At 35.8% G+C, this 17586-nt stretch overlaps 1 protein-coding gene across 1 annotated transcript; it reads left to right on the top strand.

Annotated features, from left to right (window-relative positions):
• Positions 1-3166: 3166 nt before the first annotated feature.
• Positions 3167-4469, top strand: LOC111883358 (uncharacterized). Its single transcript, XM_023879682.1, has 3 exons — positions 3167-3531; positions 3677-3837; positions 3952-4469. The coding sequence occupies exons 1-3, from the start codon at positions 3167-3169 to the stop codon at positions 4467-4469; spliced, it is 1044 nt and encodes a 347-aa protein (XP_023735450.1).
• Positions 4470-17586: the final 13117 nt, after the last annotated feature.

Raw genomic sequence — 17586 nt, 5'->3', positions numbered from 1 at the left:
GCAAAAAGTCACGCGACTGGTCCCTATGGTTCATAAAATTACATGAAAGGTCCTCTTGCCGTTAAATTTAACTTTTCTGCCATTAGATTTTAAGGAAAAAAACTATTTTGCCATTCTACCAATGTTGCAATACATTACAAACCTCAAGGACCATTCGGGTAATTTTTTAAATATGAAATTTTGTATATATATAAATTAAAAATATAAATTCCGTATATATATATATATATATATATATATATATATATATATATATATATATATATATATATATATATATTCAACAACTTGATATTTTTTTAAATCTTTTTAACATTTTATTTATTTATTTTTTTATAATGTTAGTTATGTATGGGTTTTTTTAATGTTTTTATTTATTTTGATTCAAGTAAATAAAATTAAATTCGATAAACCGTATCGAAACTTTTTTTTTCTTAATTATAAAATGAAACGCTAATGTTTTTTTATTTTTTTTACTTTATGTTGTTACGGTTTTTTTTTACTTTGATGCCCCATACTTAATATTGTTAGCAACTTTATGTTTGCATTTATCATTATCATTATTTCGTCTTTTGTTGTTATATATATTGTTATTTATTATTCTTCTATTATTTTTATTTATTTTGATTCAAGTAATGAAAAAAAAAAAAAAAAACTCAAACACCAAAGTTGTAAAATATTCTAATATATTGATACATTTAACACATTTCCTGTTTTTTTGTTTTTTTTTTTGTTGCATTTTTCTTATTAATTTTTGTTATTTATGGTTTTTGTAACTTTTTTTTTATTTTGATTTGTGTAAATAAAAAAATTATGTTTATTTTCTTTATTTATATTTGTAAATATAACTATTTTATTTACGCGAATGAAAATTAAAAAAAATTACAAAAATCATAAATAACCAAAATTTAAAAAAAAAAAAACTAAAAAAACTCAAACACCAAAATTGTAATATACTCTACTATATTCATACATTTTACACTTTTTGGAAAAGGTCAAAAAAATGTTATCAAGTTGATGAAAAATAAAATGAAACAAAAAAAATAAAAATAGGAAATAATTAAAAAAAAATAATACGAACAATTTAAAAAAATAATACAAAAAAAATTAAAAAAAAATACGAAAAAACCAAAAAAAAGATGAAAATTTAAAATGTATTAATATATTAGAGTATATTAGAATTTGGTGTTTGAGTTTTTGTTTTTCGTGTTTCTATTTTTCATTACTTGAATCAAAATAAATAAAAACAATAGAAGAATAATAAATAATTAAAATTATAACAAAAATAGAAACAAAAGGTCAAATAAGGATAAGGATAAATGCAAACATAAAGTTGGTAACGATATTAACTATTGAGTGATAAAAAATATTAACAGTAACGACATAAAATTAAAATAAAATAAAATAATATTAATGCTTCAATTCATAAATAAGAAAAATTAAAGGAAAAAATAATTTCCACATGGTTTATCGAATTTAAGTTTATTACTTGATTCAAAATAAATAAAAGTATAACAAAAGCCATAAATTACTAAAACTATAAAATAAAAATAGAAATCAAAATGTCAAAAAGATAAAAAAAAAAAGTTATCAAATTGTTGAAATTATATATATATATATATATATATATATATATATATATATATATATATATATATATATATATAAAATTTATATTTATAATTTATATATTTAAAAAATGCGAAATTTATAATATATATATATATATATATATATATATATATATATATATATATATATATATATATATATAATTCCATATTTAGAAAATTACACGAATGGTCCTTGAGGTTTGTAGTGTATTGCAATATTAGTACAAGGGAAAAATAGTCTTTTTCCTTAAAATCTAACGGCAGAAAAGTTAGATTTAACGGCAGGAGGTTGTAGTGTATTGCAATATTAGTACAAGGGAAAAATAGTCTTTTTCCTTAAAATCTAACGGCATAAAAGTTAGATTTAACGGCAGGAGGACCTTTCATGTAATTTTAAAAACCACAGGGACCAGTCGCGTGATTTTTTGCTAGGAAATCCTCAAAGTGCAATATTCTGTAAACCACATGGACCAATTGTGAAATTTTGTCTAATTTTTAATTGACTTGGTTCTAACCAATTTATTATTGAGGTTTGCATTGATTTTATATTTTTTATCGTATATTCGTATGTATTTTATAAATTAGGTTGTTAATTATTGTTATGAAATAGATATATGAATAATTGTATTATGTGTTATTGTATTACATATAAGTTTGCTTTGTATACAGATATAAGATTATGTTTGTAATTGAATTTTTTTGTGATTTGTGATTTCGTTGAACAATGGGAACAAAACAAAAAAGATTTGATTCATTTTCAAGCGTAATGTTTTACCAAGAGGCGATGAGAAAAACACTTCATCATCATCATTACCGGTTGGGAAACCTCAATCGCCTCTAGAAGATGATGACCCTCTACCATGTTCAACAGCTAAGAGCACTGCACCATCTTCAACGGTTGAGAATTCTACCTTTTGTTCTATTGAACATTAACCTAGCCTACGTCTACCTATATGGAAATATGCAGCCAATATGAAGGATGAAATCAAACGAGCATACTTAAGATCGGGGCCATATCAATATGTGTTGCCTAAATATCCTCCATCTGGGTCAAAAGGTCATCCACGATGTTTTCAGTCTAAATGGTATTCCGAATTTCCTTGGCTTGAGTATTCTAAAACTAAAGATAGAGCATATTGTTTTTATTGCTATATTTTTCTTGAAGAATCAAATACCCATAATGGTCATGATTCATTTACAACCAATGGTTTTGAAAAATTGGAACAAAGTTAAAGGGAAATATTTTTCATTTTTTAAACACATTGGAGATATACCAAACTCTCAACATTATAATGTTGTGCGGTTTTATGATACTTTGATGAATCAATCAATACATATTGATAAAGTTATGCAAAAACAGTCTGCTGATTAATTTGAAAAGAATAGGCTAAGGGTGAAAACATTAATAGATGTTGTTTGTTTTCTTTCATTTCAGGGGATTTCTTTTAGAGGGCATGATGAGAAAATTGATTCAAAAAATCATGGCAACTTCATTAAGTTAATCAAGCACACAACTTCTTACAATGAAGAGGTTGCAGGTGTCGTTTTAGAAAATGCACCCCGACAATGCAAAATACACTTCACATGAGGTTCAAAAAGAAATTTTACATGTTTTTGCTGAGAAAGTACAAAAAAAGATAGTTGAAGATATTTGTGATTCTAAATACTGCATAATCATGGATGAGGCTAGTGATGAAAGTAATAAAGAACAAATGGCCATTATTCTTAGATATGTTGACAAGAAAGGTTACATACAAGAACGGTTTTTTGATCTTTTCCTGTCAAAGATACATCATCTTCCACTTTGTATTCTTCTATATGTGAAACTCTTACTTCTTACGAGCTTATTGTTGAGAATCTTCGTGGACAGGGGTATGATGGAGCTAGCAATATGCGTGGTGAATGGAAGGGATTACATGTATTATTCCTTAAGGATTATCCATGTGCTTATTATATACATTGTATGGCTCATCGGTTACAACTTGTGTTGGTTGCAGCAGCTAAAGAAGTAAGCTCTATACATGAATTTTCCAAAATTTATCTTTCATTGTGAATGTCATAAGTGCTTCTTGTAAACGCCAAGATGTGCTACAAGCTGCTCAAGCTGCTGAAATTGCAGAATTGTTAGAATCTGGTGAAATTAATATGGGTAAAGGGGCTAATCAAATTGGTACTTTAAAGCGTGTCGGAGACACTCGTTGGAGCTCACATTTTACTTCTATTAGTAAGTAGTCTTCTTCGGATGTATAATCCAACTTGTATGGTTTTGGAAAACATAAAAAAAAAAAAAAAAAAAAAAAAAAAAAAAAAAAAAGTGGTTCTAATTATAAAACAAAAGGTGATGCTAGTATCGCGTTAAAAAGAATGGCATCTTTTGAATTTGTTTTCATTTTACATGTGATGAAACAAATTTTGGGAATTACTAATACTCTTTGTCAAGCTTTACAACAAAAATCCCAAGACATCATGAGTGCAATCACAATGGTCTCCCGCACAAAGAAACTGATTGAAACCCTTACAGATAATGAATGGGCAACTTTTCTTGATGATGTCGTTGAGTTTTGTAAGAAGCATGATATTGATATTCCTGAATTCAAAGATCCTTATTTTGAAGGGAGAAGCAACAAGAAGGGAGGTCATACTACTATTGAGCATCACTATCATTTTGATATATTTAATGAAACTATTGATTTTCAGTTACAGGAAATTGATACAAGGTTCAATGAAAGAGTTGTAGAGCTTTTAGAACTTAGTCTTGCTTTGAATCCAAAGGAGGGATATAAACGCTTCAATTCTGATTCTATTTGCAAACTTGCAAAAAATATTATTATCTTGATTTCAGAGAATAGGAAATAGATGTTCTAAAATTTCAGTTGAATCACTTTGAAGCTTATGTGAAGGACCATCCATTTTTCGAAAAGTTGTTATCTATTGTTGAAGTATGTCAAGGCTTGGTAGAGACAGGGAAAGTAAGTCATTACTATCTTGTTGACAAATTGATTCGGCTTGTGTTGACCCTTACGGTGTCTACTGCGACTACTGAGCGTGCATTTTTCGCCATGAAAATTGTAAAGAATAATAGACTATGTAACAAGATGGATGGTGATTTTATTGTTGATAGTCTAGTTCTTTACATCTAGAAATATATCGCTAAGAATTTTAGTTTAGACTCTATTTTAGATGATTTTAATGATGTAAGAGAGCGTAGTGTGCAACTAAAATGAACAATTTACTTTAAAAATGCATACATTGTTACATTTTATTATCGTTTGAAGTATTTTGCTACTTGTTTATATTTTGTAAATTATTTGGCATGCCCAAAAACAAAATATTGGCTACGCCACTGGAGTCACCCGACACCATGGACGACTATATGAGAATGTATGAAAGAAATGCAAGGGAGAGTTTGTATACATTGTCAAGAGGTGTTGTTGAAACATAAAGAGATGTATATTTGCAGAAACCTCCGTTGCATGATTTGCAAGAATTGTATGTGGCGCATGAAGAACGCCATGGGTTTCTCGGAATGATTGGAAGCATTGATATTGAAAATGGAAAAATTGTCTAGTAGCATGGAAAGGGAAATACGCAAGTGGTCATCACAGATCGTCTTTGTTGGTTTTAGAGGTTTTTGCTTCTCAATATTTATGAATTTGGCATGCATTTTTTAGGGTTGCGGGTTCCAACAACGACATCAACTTTCTTGACCAGTTGCCAATTTTTGACAATCTTTTGAATGGAAAGGCCCTGGATGCTCCTTTCACAGTGAATGGAAACGAATACAAATATGGGTATTACCTTACAGATGGAAATAAACACAGACAACTTCAACACCTGGTTGAAGAAAGAGAAAAAAAATCAAGAGAAGACAAGAAGGAGCACGTAAGGATGTGGAACATGCTTATGGAGTGCTAAAGGCGAAGTGGCACATAGTTGAACATGCGGCACGACTATTGGACGTAGAAACTCTATGATATATCATGTATGCATGTATCATAATGCATAACATGGTAGTAGAAGATAAAGGGCGAAATATTGCACATTATATCCCAACGGAGCCCAAACATGTTCAATTTCAACCAGGAACAACAGAATATTTGCATAGAGTCATTGACATTCAAGACGCAAATAAACACAGACAACTTCGAGAGGACTTAGCAGATTATATCTTCCACAGTAACGATAACGAATAGTGTTGTTTAGGAAAAATATAATATTTTTTTATTGTAATGTTTTTTTTCAATTTGGATGTTATGTGTAATTTAAATGTTATGTTATTTTTTTTAAACATTATGTTTTTTTATATATTATGTTTTATTTAAAATATATTTGTTTTAACTAAAAAAGAAACTCAAAAAAATTATGAAATGGAAAAACTTTGGTGTTATAACATGCTCTTATCATGGTGATCATTTCCTCACTTGGTATTATAACACCATTGCTTATGTGTCATGTGAGGTGACACCAATTTGGTGTAATAACTAGTTGCCTACACTAAATTCTCTAAAAGAACTTTTTGTAAAAGGTCTTTTCCCAAAAGTAATGGTTTAAAATATGTTTGGATGGACAAAAGACAAAAGTTGCTTTTAGGAGGTTAAATAGTCACAAAGTCATGATTCCGTGACTTTTAGAATCCAACTTTTTTCCCTTGACCAAAAGTTGTTTTAAAAAAAACTTTTCAACTTTTCAAATATCTTTTGAACTTTTTTGACTTTTTGGAAAAGTGAAAAGTCCAAAAGTCGTTTTTAAAGTAATCTCAAACACCCTCTAAATGCAAATTCGAAAACAGATATCTAGATTTTAAGAATGAACTAATACTTAAGTAATCTCGCGCATTACAGCGTTGAAGTCTTTTGCAAATCGTATATAGAATGTCATTCTCAAATGTCAATGGTTCACATATAGAACGGTAACAATATCATATCTTGAACTTTTCTATTGGTAACGCCTTTTTCAACATATTTTTGGGGTTTTCTTTAGTAATTATTTTCTCAATAGAGAACCTACGTCCTTGAAGAACATCACGAATGAAATTCAATCTAACATCAATATGTTTAGTCTGCTTATGATGTATAGATTCTTTTCCAAGCTTAAAGCATTGTCACTGTCATAATACAAAGTAGGTTTCTCCACCTTCAATCCAAGACTCTAAATGATAACATGTAGCCATATACACTCTTTTATCCCTTCGGTCATTGATATGTACTCTGCTTTGGTTATGGATAAGGAAATTGTCGGTTGTAATGTTGCCTTCCATCTAATAGCACATTTGAATAGGGTGAAAATGTAGCAGGTAAATGATCGTTTCTTACCAATTCTCCACCATGATCGTCTGCATATCCAACCAAACTATCATGAGATTTTCTAGCATCATAAACTAGACAAATATTAGACGTTCATTTCAACGATCATATAATCCACTTGATTACTTATCAAATTACTCATAAACATGCTTACCACTCTAAATGCATGAGCCATATTAGGTTTAGTACATACCATATCATAAATGAGACTTCCAATGTCACTATATTATAAAACTTTGCTCATGTAACACCTCTCCTCATTTGTAGTTGGTATAGTGTTACGACCAAGTTCAAAGTCTGCTACTAAAGGTTTGCATACCGGTTTGGACATATCTATATAGAAATATTGTGATATTTTATCAATATATTTCCTTTTAGAAACATTCAACAAATCCTCTTCTCTATCCCTTAAGATCTTCATGTCCATTATCTTCTTCGTTACACCAAATCCTTCTTCTTGAACTCACTTTTCAATTCTTTACTTTCAACCATTTTCTTAGCGGAAATTAACATGTCATCCACATATAGCAACTTGTATGTGTGTGTGCGTGTATATATATATATATATATATATATATATATATATATATATATATATATATGAACCATCAAACATTTCCTTTAAGTACACACAATTATCAAATTAGTTTTAAACATAGTCATGAAAAATTATAAACGAATCAAACTTTTTGTACCATTGTCTTGGAGACTGTTTCAAACCGTAGAGATATTTCTTTAACAAAAATACACGATCTTTGTTGTCGTAAAGGAACCCATCTAGCTGAAACATATACCTCTTTTCTTCTAAATTACCATGTAAGAATTCAGTTTTACATCAAGTTGCTCAAGCTCCAAATTAAACGAACTCATTATGGCTAATAGAACTCGAATTGTTTTGTGCTTCATAACAGATAATAAAACTTCATTATAGTTTATCCATTACTATTGTTAGAAATCCTTTGCCATCGGCCTTGCCTTAAATCTCGTAGATTCGACTTCAGGGATTCCTAATTTCCTTTTAAAGACCCATATGCACCCTACTAGTTTCGTTCCCTTTGGTAATGGTACTAGATCGCATGTTTCATTATTTCCTAGAGATATCATTTATTCATTCATTTCCATTAAGAAATATGTTGCTTTTTTAGTCATAATATCCTATTTATATGATATTGACTCATCTAAATTATTGTTCTCTACAATTACCAATGCATATACAATTAAAACAATGGTACAAGTATTGATACCTCTTGTATATTTTGAGGGTTCTAATTGTTCTTCTTTTTCTTCCTTTATGCTATAAATTTTGACTCTTTTCTTCAATCTCATCATCACCATCCTTAGGCTCTCCCTTTGTAGTTTCTTCTTAAGACCCATCTATCCTAAAATGTTCTTCATTGAGTGTTTCTTCTTAATACCCATCCATTCTTCAAACATAATCTATTGTGGTATGTTACATACATCATGGTGTCACACTATACCTTCCTTTTGTAGAAGTTATCAAATGGTGGATTGTAGAGTTCTAACATATTATCCATTTTGGGTGTTTTTTATTGTTTTCATGTCCGTTTTTCAACCATTGTCTTATACTCTTTAAACCAACCAAACATCATGTATTTGGTTTTCAAAAAAATACAATCAAACCTTTCTTGAGTAGTCATCAATGAAATCATGAAATATGAGCATCCACCATGTGATTTCACTGGAGAATGACCTTATAAATCAGAGTGAATGTACTCAAGGATTTATGCGGTTGTAGGGCTAGACGTTTAAGAGATTTTAGTTATAATTATTCTTTTTATTGAATAATCAAAATCATCGAATAGGATAATTATTCATTATACGCATTACAGACTATATCAATATGCATTAATATATATACATTATGTGAACAAATATTATAAGTATGTTATTATAAGTATATAATATTTGTAGAAAATCTTATTATAAAATTTATCATTGAAGCGATAAAATAAAGTGTAAAAATAAAATATTATTTAGGAACGCCCAAATCTGATTACGTATAAAGAAGTTATGAATTTTAGAAGTTTCGCATTCAGCCTTATACGACAAAGTTTGTCATAAAAGATGAATAAAAGATGGATTGCTTATTAGCATAAGTGATCTAAATGAAAGTTGTAGTAATCAAAAATACGATAGTATGCATATAAAGAACACCTAAATCTGAGTTCATATGAAGACGTTGTGATTTTTAGAAGTTTTGGTGCGACAAATTACAATAGTGTGCGACTCAGAAATCGAAATGAAAAAAGGTTGATTGTTAGCCAAAAAAATCTAAGTGAAAGTCAGATTTCTCATAAATACGAAATCGTTGATATAGAGAACATCTAGAACAGAGTTCGTATGAAAAAGTTATGAATTTTGCAAGGTTTTTTATAGTCTAATATTCATAGACTGTAAAATTACATAATATAAAACTTAAAATAGAATGAGAATTAACCAAATCATCCTTACGAAAGTAGGGATATAAAGAACATCGAAAACGGATCTTGTATGTGAAAGATATGATTTTTTGAAGATTTGAGAGTATACCCTGCACAAGTGAAACGGACCAGCAGAATCTCGCCATGTGTCACACTAGGAACAAAGCCTTTCCACCTTCTCTGAGGCACGGCGTGCTCTTGACACAGGTATGGCACGCTTTCGCTTACGGCAAGCTATAAATATAGCTTCAATCTTCATTCTTTCTTCACTCCAAAATCTCTCAACTTCTCTCTAAATCTATGAGTTTCTCAAGTTTCTTTTGGGGTTCCATGGTATTTGTAGTGAGGCTCTAAAGCATCAGAGGGCCCAGCAAAAAGAAGTTTTCAAAGTCAAAGTTCTGCCTACGAACTTTTCAAGCTTTTTTCATAAAACTATGTAAGTTAAGTTGCACTTACTATGTTTTAAGTGTAATTATATTTATATTCATAGTCATTATAATGAATCTATATATAAGATTTATCAGTGATTCCATTCATAATATTGATTGATCTACTTATGGGAGTGATGTCTAGGCTAGATCTAGTGAGGTGTTTAAAGTGGATTTTCCAAATAGTATACTTTGTATACCAAACGGATCCTACCTCTGATATGATCTTACATGGTTATTTATTATCATCTAGAGCTTGACGTATTCATACGGATTATTGAGGAATCTAGGGAATTGTTAATATGACCTTATAAATACGAATGAATTCTGAGACGTAGTAATACTTGTATTTAGGTTGTTTAAAAGGGATAAGCTGAAGTATTAGTCGAGGAGATGGCCTAACCGTGGATCTTCCATCTCAATCAAGTAAGCGCATAGTTATTTTCATGAACATAATTTTAATACAAGTATTTATTAAAAGTATTAAATATATGTGGAAAGTTTATATGTGAATTACATGCTTATTATCTAGAATATGTGTTAAATGTATATTTGATGACATACATTGTGCGAACCAGATATGGTTATATATGTGTTAAGGTGTATATATGATATTATTACCTAATAATATAGAAGTATTATTATTGAAAATATTAATGTATAATTGTATATTAAACACCTAATACTTTGTGTTAAATATATTCACCAAATTAGGATAGTGTTTTCTAAACATAGTTGGTATTGGAAGTTGATTACAGGGATCATAGTCTACTCTAGTTTCTAAATTGAGACATATAAAGGATGTTTAGATCCAAATAAGTGTGATAATAGTATAGTTGCATAATATAGTTTATAAACAAGAAAACGGTTTTGGAAGTTGATTTCAAGCATTAAAGTCTTGTCTAGTGATGAGATAATACTTATAAGGGATGCTTAGTTCAAGTTAAGTTGAAAAAGTGTTAGTTATGTCCTGTATTGTAAAGATATTACATAGGTAGCAAACTTTGTTGATTACAAAGATTGTAATCTTGTATAGTTATACACTAAGACCTAAAGGGGATGCTTAGGTCAATTAAGTTTGGATATTGGGTAGCATTAGATTAAGGGTATGTGTGAGGTTGGAATGGAGAATAGAAATCTATTCACCGATTATTTTGTGGGGTACACGAGTGTATAGGAGTACTATATTAGTATTCGCCCACCTTTTATTTTAGACATCCAGATAAGGTGCGTCTGTATCAGACCATTACTAGGTATGTCTGAATCATCTAGCAAAGTATAAATGGTCGCCCCTAACTAAACCCAATCTTGTGGTGATAATTATACTAATGTAACGACCCAAATTTTACCAAGAATTTTTTTCATTTTAATTAATAAAACACATTTGCATAAACCATGAAATCCCAACATAATTGTTTTCAAATCAACATTCATTACAACTTTATTTAAATCATCAGAGTGTCCCCAAAATATATCAAATAAAGAGAGAGAGAGAGAGAGAGAGAGAGTGTGTGTGTGTGTGTGTGTGTGTGTGTGCACATCGCGCTATCACGCCTTGTCCATGCCCTTGGGCTTAGATGTACCTGAAACAAATCAACAACCTGTAAGCGAATGCTTAGTGAGTTCCCCAGAGCATACCACACACAATACACATATACATATCCTGTTAGCTAATTAAAGCTACACACATATCACATGAGCCATGCATACAACGATAAGGAGTTGTGGAATCGTCCCCAGGGTCTTACTCCAGGATACCATGGGCTCCCCACATGGTCTTACACCTAAGTGTCATGGGCTCTCCCATGGTATTTGATAGGAAAGCCATGGGCTCTCCTCATGGTCTTACATCCACGTGTCATGGGCTCTCCCATGGTCTTCCATACACACATACCACACATACTGCTAACATACTTCCTAGCTCATACCAACTATCATGCAAAATAATACAATTTCAGCTAGGACACTACATATCAAGAAATGGGACGGCCTTGGTGCCTTAGACCCATTGGTATGGTGAGGAGACTCACCTCTTTCTGTTGAATACAAAAGCTGCTCTCCTAAAGGTCCGTAACCTCCCATGTTTAATAATAATATTAGATAATGTTAGGACTTTAATTAACCAAGGGAAACCCAAACTCCCAACCCTTCCATAAGGCCCAAATATCCCTCCCTCACTAATGGGCCCAATATCCAAGTGTGAAATCCTTAATGGGCCTCTTGGCCCAATAAAGCCCAATCAATATACCCATGGCCCATAACAGATGATATGACTCATAATTCCCATAATACACCATGCCCAATAAACAAATGAGTCCCAAATAGCTCAAAGGCCCAAAAAAGATTCGACACATCTGCAATGCGTACGCTCAGCGTACCATCCTGGTACGCACAGCGTACTGGGATTATGGGACTACACACGGCGTACGTTGGGTTACACCCAGCATACAACCGGGTTAAGCACTTTCTCCATTAAGTGCTTAATACTCGTTTACTTTACGTCCAAAAGCCAGATCCAAGTTTTTTAAGATGTCCTAAGGCATAAAGTTGGCAACTTTAGGCCTTTGAATGCCTCATATACACCCAACACCACCATTAAGACATTTCCAAGGTCTTTAACCCTTGCATGAGGCCAAAATTCCCATCAAGACTCCATTTTTATAATACTAAAGGACCAAGGGACCTCGGATCTGTCATTCCCACCTTCTGGAGTTGCTTAACTCACAAATGGAGGTCCAAAATCAACCAAAAGGGACAAGGTAGAAAACCCTAGCTAAATCTGGAGGTTTAAGATGAAAGATCCAAGCTTTTTACCTCCAGAAGCTTTGCAAGATGACTATGATGCAGGATTGTGAAGCACCAACTCGTTCCAAGCTTGTTTAATCTCCTCTTCTTCTTGGAATGAACACTAAAAGGGCCACAAATGCACTTTTTAAAGCTCAAAATGGACTCACAGGTTTCTTTGGAGTGTAAGGACGTTCTAAGGCTATGGAGGCTCTCTAGGGTTAAGTCCAAGGGACTTAAGGTTGCTTAAATAGGCCTCATGTCCGAAAATTAGGGTTTTGGACCCCTGGTACGTACGCCCAATGTACTTCTAGCTCCTCCGCGACCAGCCATGCATAGTACGCTAAGCGTACACTTAAGTACGCCCAACATACTTAAAGGACCAATTTTGCTAAAATGTAAATTCTTGAGGGTTTCAATCCATACCAGATTTAGGGTGTTACAACTCTCCCCCACTTAAACTAGACTTCATCCTCGAAGTCCGTAGTTGTAAACAATTCGGGGTAATGCTCCTGTATCCATTCGGAGCCCTTCCAGTGCTGCCATTATACCTTTACCAACTTCACTTATTTGTTCCGAAGACCCTTCATCTTCCTATCTAAGATAGCGACCGGCTTCTCGACATAATTCAGGGTCCCATCCACCTGAATGTCATCCAAGGAAACAACTGCGGACTCGTCAGCAACACACTTCTGAAGCTGAGACACATGGAAGGTATTGTGAATCAAACTAAGCTTCTCAGGGAGCTCTAAGCGATATGCCACCTTGCCCACCCAGGCCGTAATCCTAACGGGCCTATGAACCAAGGCCCCAACTTTCCCCTCTTCCGAAACATGATAATCCCTTTCCAGGGCGACACCTTTAGCAGTACAAAATTCCCCACCTGAAACTCGAGATTCGAACATCGTCGGTCAGTATAACTTTTCTGACGGCTCTACGTGACTCGCAATCGGTCCCTACTAAATCAATTTGGTAGTCTTGAGCACTACCTCAGTGCTCCCTGTGACCCGATGCCCAACCTCGTCCCAACACACTGGGGTCCTTCACCTCCGACCATATAACATCTCGAATGGGGCTCGGCCAATACTAGCATGATAACTATTGTTGTACGAGAACTCTGCCGGTAGGAGGTATGCATCCCAACTCCCTCCAAAATCCAGTACGCATGCTCGAAGCATGTCCTCCAGTGTCTGGATCATCCTCTCACTCTGGCCATCAGTTTGAGGGTGATACGCCGTACTTAAATGTAGTTGAGTGCCCAGCTCCTTATGGAACTTCCTCCAAAACCTAGAAGTAAACCGGACATCTTTGTCGGGGACTATAGACACGGGCCCCCGTGTCTAGCCACCACTTCTCGGACATAAATGTTTGCCAACTTCTCCGCAGATATACTCTCGAAAATTGGAATAAAGTGGGCACTCTTTGTTAATCTGTCTACGATCACCCATATAGCATCTACACCCCTTGGCGTCCTAGGCAACTTCGTGATGAAGTCCATAGAGATCTCTTCCCACTTCCACATGGGAATGGGTAGTGGCTGAACCTTTCCATGAGGCCGCTGATGCTCGGCCTTGACCTTCCTGTAGGTTAGGCGCCGCTCCATGAACCAGGCGATCTCCCGCTTCATGCACGGCCACCAGTAACTCAGCCTCAAGTCCCTATACATTTTCGTAGCTCCTGGATGTATAGAGAACTTGGACTTGTGCTCCTCCTCTAATAGCCTCTATCTTACTCCCCTTGACACCGGTACCCATAATCGACCACACTGCGTCAAAAGGTCGTGACTATCCTTCACGAACAAAGGATACTGCCCCCAAATCCGCTTGATCTTCCAATTCTCCTTCTTCACCCCCTCGACCTGAGCCTCTTTGATCATGTCTAACAAAGGAGAAGTCACCGTCATCCTCATATAAATGTCCCTAATCAGGGACCCTGCCGTCTTGCGGCTTAATGCATCGGCCACTACATTGGCTTTCCATGGGTGGTATAGAATCTCGCATTCATAATCCTTCATCACATCCAGCCACCTCCTTTGTCGCATGTTGAGGTTCTACTGATCCATCAAATACTTCAAACTCTTGTGATCGGTATAGATAGTGGACCGCACTCCATATAAATAGTGCCTCTAAATCTTGAGATCAAACACCACTGCCCCCCAATTCCAGGTCATGAGTGGAGTAATTCGCCTCATAAGGCTTCAAATGCCTCGAGGCGTAAGCTATCACATGCCCCCTCTGCATCAGTATCGCACCTAACCCTGAGATCGACACGTCGTAGAACACCACCAAATCATCTAACCCCTCAAGTAGTACTAGAATCGGAGCCTCGCCTAACCTTCACCTCAGCGTCTCAAAATCCATCTTGTTGATCCGCACCCCACCGAAAAGTCACATTTTTCTTGGTCAAGCGGGTCAATGGCACAACAATCTTGGAGAAATGTTGGATAAATCTCTAATAGTATCCCGCTAAACCCAAGAAGCAACGAATGTTTGATGCGTTCATCGGTACTTCCCACCGCATCACAACCTCAACCTTGGCTGGATCAACCGAAATACCCTCCTGATTGATGACATGCCCCAGAAACTGTACTTCCCGCATCCAGAAATCACACTTGCAGAACTTTGCATAAAGTATCTCTTCCCTCAGGGTCTCTAATACCTCCCTCAAATGTTGCTTATGCTACTCCCTGGTCTTAGAATAGACCAGGATATCATCAATAAAAATGATCATCGACCAATCCAGCATCGGTCTGCACACCCTGTTCATAAGATCCATGAACGCTGCTAGGGCATTGGTGAGCCCAAACGGCATCACCACAAACTCATAATTCCCATACCGAGTCCTGAAATCCGTCTTTGGTATTTCCTCATCCCGAATCCTCATCTGATGGTATCCCGACCGAAGATCAATCTTGGAAAACCATGATGCACCCTGCAATTGATCGAACAAATCATTGATCCTTGGCAACGGATAACGGTTCTTTACCGTTAGTTTTTTTAGCTCCCTATAATCGATCTACATCCTGTGCAATCCATCCTTCTTTTTCACGAAAAGAATCGGTGCTCCACACGGGGAACTACTCGGACGAATGAACCCTCGGTCTAGCAGCTCCTGAAGCTGCGTAGATAGCTTATGCATCTCCGGTGGTGCCAACCAGTAGGGTGCCTTAGCTATCGGAGCGGCAACCGATACCAAGTCAATGAAAAACTCCACCTGCCTCTCCGGAGGCACTCCTGGTAACTCTTCAGGGAAACGTCCCGAAAATTCTATACCACCGGCACACTGCCCACATCCATCACGGTCTCTACTCTCGTATCCGATACATAAGCCAAAAATCTTATGCAACCCTACTGTAAAAACCTCCTAGCCGTCGCTACCAAATAGAGGGTCAGTCCCTGCAAGGCCCCCTCCCCATGAATAACACGTTCTCCCACACTTGGGGTTCGAACCCTGACCAATTGGCGCTCGCAATCAATCATGGCCCCGTTGGCCCCCAGCCAATCCATCTCGACAATCACCTTCATCCCTCACAACGTTATCGGGACTAGGTCAACACGAAACCTCTCTCCAAGCACATTCATGACACAGTCCTGATACACCCTCGCAGCACTAACGTTGCGGTCATGTGCAATCTCTACCTCGAATGGGGAATCCAGAGATCCGGACGCGTCTTGAAATTTCTTGCTAAGCGCATGTAACATCCCGAAATATCAAGAGTAGAGTTGAAGGGCTAAAAGAGTAAGTTTGGGAAAGAGAGACTCGGCGAGTCCACGGGTGGACTCGGCGAGTAGAGTCGCGACTTGGTCGCGTGTTAAGTAGCCGACTCGGCGAGTCAGTGAGATGGACTCGGCGTTGAGTGGAGAAAACCCTAATTCTCGGGGTTGAGCCCTATATAAAGAACATTATGTTTCCTTCACAACCCCTTTATCATCCCTTGAGTTCCAGAGGCCGTGATTTCGTGAGGAAACACCATTGTTGAGTGGATTGGAGCTTGGAGAAGTATTTATTGAAGAAAGTTTGGGAGTTGGAAGGTGTGGAGCAAGGGGCTTTGCTTGGATTCGAGTTTCCTTGCAGATTAGGGCGTTCTTTTGAGGTAATATCTCGTTCTTAGGCTATTGTTATCTTGTTTCTTCATTTTGGGGTTTGAGGGAAGCTTATCTTGGGTTATATTGGAGTCTAGAGGTTAGATCTGAGGTTGCTACCTCAGATCTGGAATGGAGAAGAGTTGGAATGCAGGAAAGTCCCTGTGTTGAGTGTTGGATGAAGCTATCTTGTCCCAAACCTTAGCCCTAATGTGCAAAATGCATAGATCTCTTGGGATTCACGTAAAGTTTGCCACTTTACGTGATGGATGAGTTGTAGGAGGCTAGATCTATGTTTTGGGTCAATTGCATGGTCTGGAATGCTTCTGTATGGATTCAGACCGGTGGTACTCGGCGAGTCACATGGGTGTACTCGACGAGTTGCTTGAAGATGAGCTGGGACTCGACGAGTTGGAAGAACAACTCGGCGAGTCGGATGAAGATGGCCTGAAACTCGGCGAGTTGTATGAACAACTCGGCGAGTAGGTTGATGATAGCCTTAGACTCGGCGAGTTTGTTCTTGGACTCGGCGAGTCTTGTCGAAGAGTCCTAATATTTTCTGGTTGAGTCGAGAATCGGTGAGTCAAGGGATGACTCGATGAGTTGTGTGCGAGTGGACTCAGAGTTGTTGGACTCAGCGAGTCGCGGGGTGACTCGGCGACTTAGGTCGCGGATTGAGTGAAGTTCTGAGTATGGGAACTCGACGAGTCATCGGGTTGACTCGGCGAGTAGGGTCATTCAGGGGTTGACTTTGACCTTGTCTTTGACCAAGGGTTAACCAGTGGTTTCCAGGGGTATTTTGGTAATTGTTGATTATTGTTTTGAGTTCAGTGCACTGGTGGCTGTCCAGTGGTGGAGATCGTATCAGTGATCGGAGCAGCTTGGGTTATCTATTCAGTCGGCAGTTTCGAGGTGAGTTATCCTCACTATATCAA

This window comes from Lactuca sativa, chromosome 2 (assembly GCF_002870075.4).
Source record: "Lactuca sativa cultivar Salinas chromosome 2, Lsat_Salinas_v11, whole genome shotgun sequence".
Taxonomy (NCBI): domain Eukaryota; kingdom Viridiplantae; phylum Streptophyta; class Magnoliopsida; order Asterales; family Asteraceae; genus Lactuca; species Lactuca sativa.
This window is presented reverse-complemented; position numbering and strand designations above follow the sequence as displayed.

Bases quoted from the DNA above. Each gene is read 5' to 3' on its own strand.
- LOC111883358 (XM_023879682.1), top strand. From the start codon at position 3,167: ATGCACCCCGACAATGCAAAATACACTTCACATGAGGTTCAAAAAGAA. The intron at 3,532-3,676 runs GTATTATTCCTT...GAATGTCATAAG, and splicing joins GTGAATGGAAGGGATTACAT to TGCTTCTTGTAAACGCCAAG. The intron at 3,838-3,951 runs GTAAGTAGTCTT...ATAAAACAAAAG, and splicing joins CTCACATTTTACTTCTATTA to GTGATGCTAGTATCGCGTTA.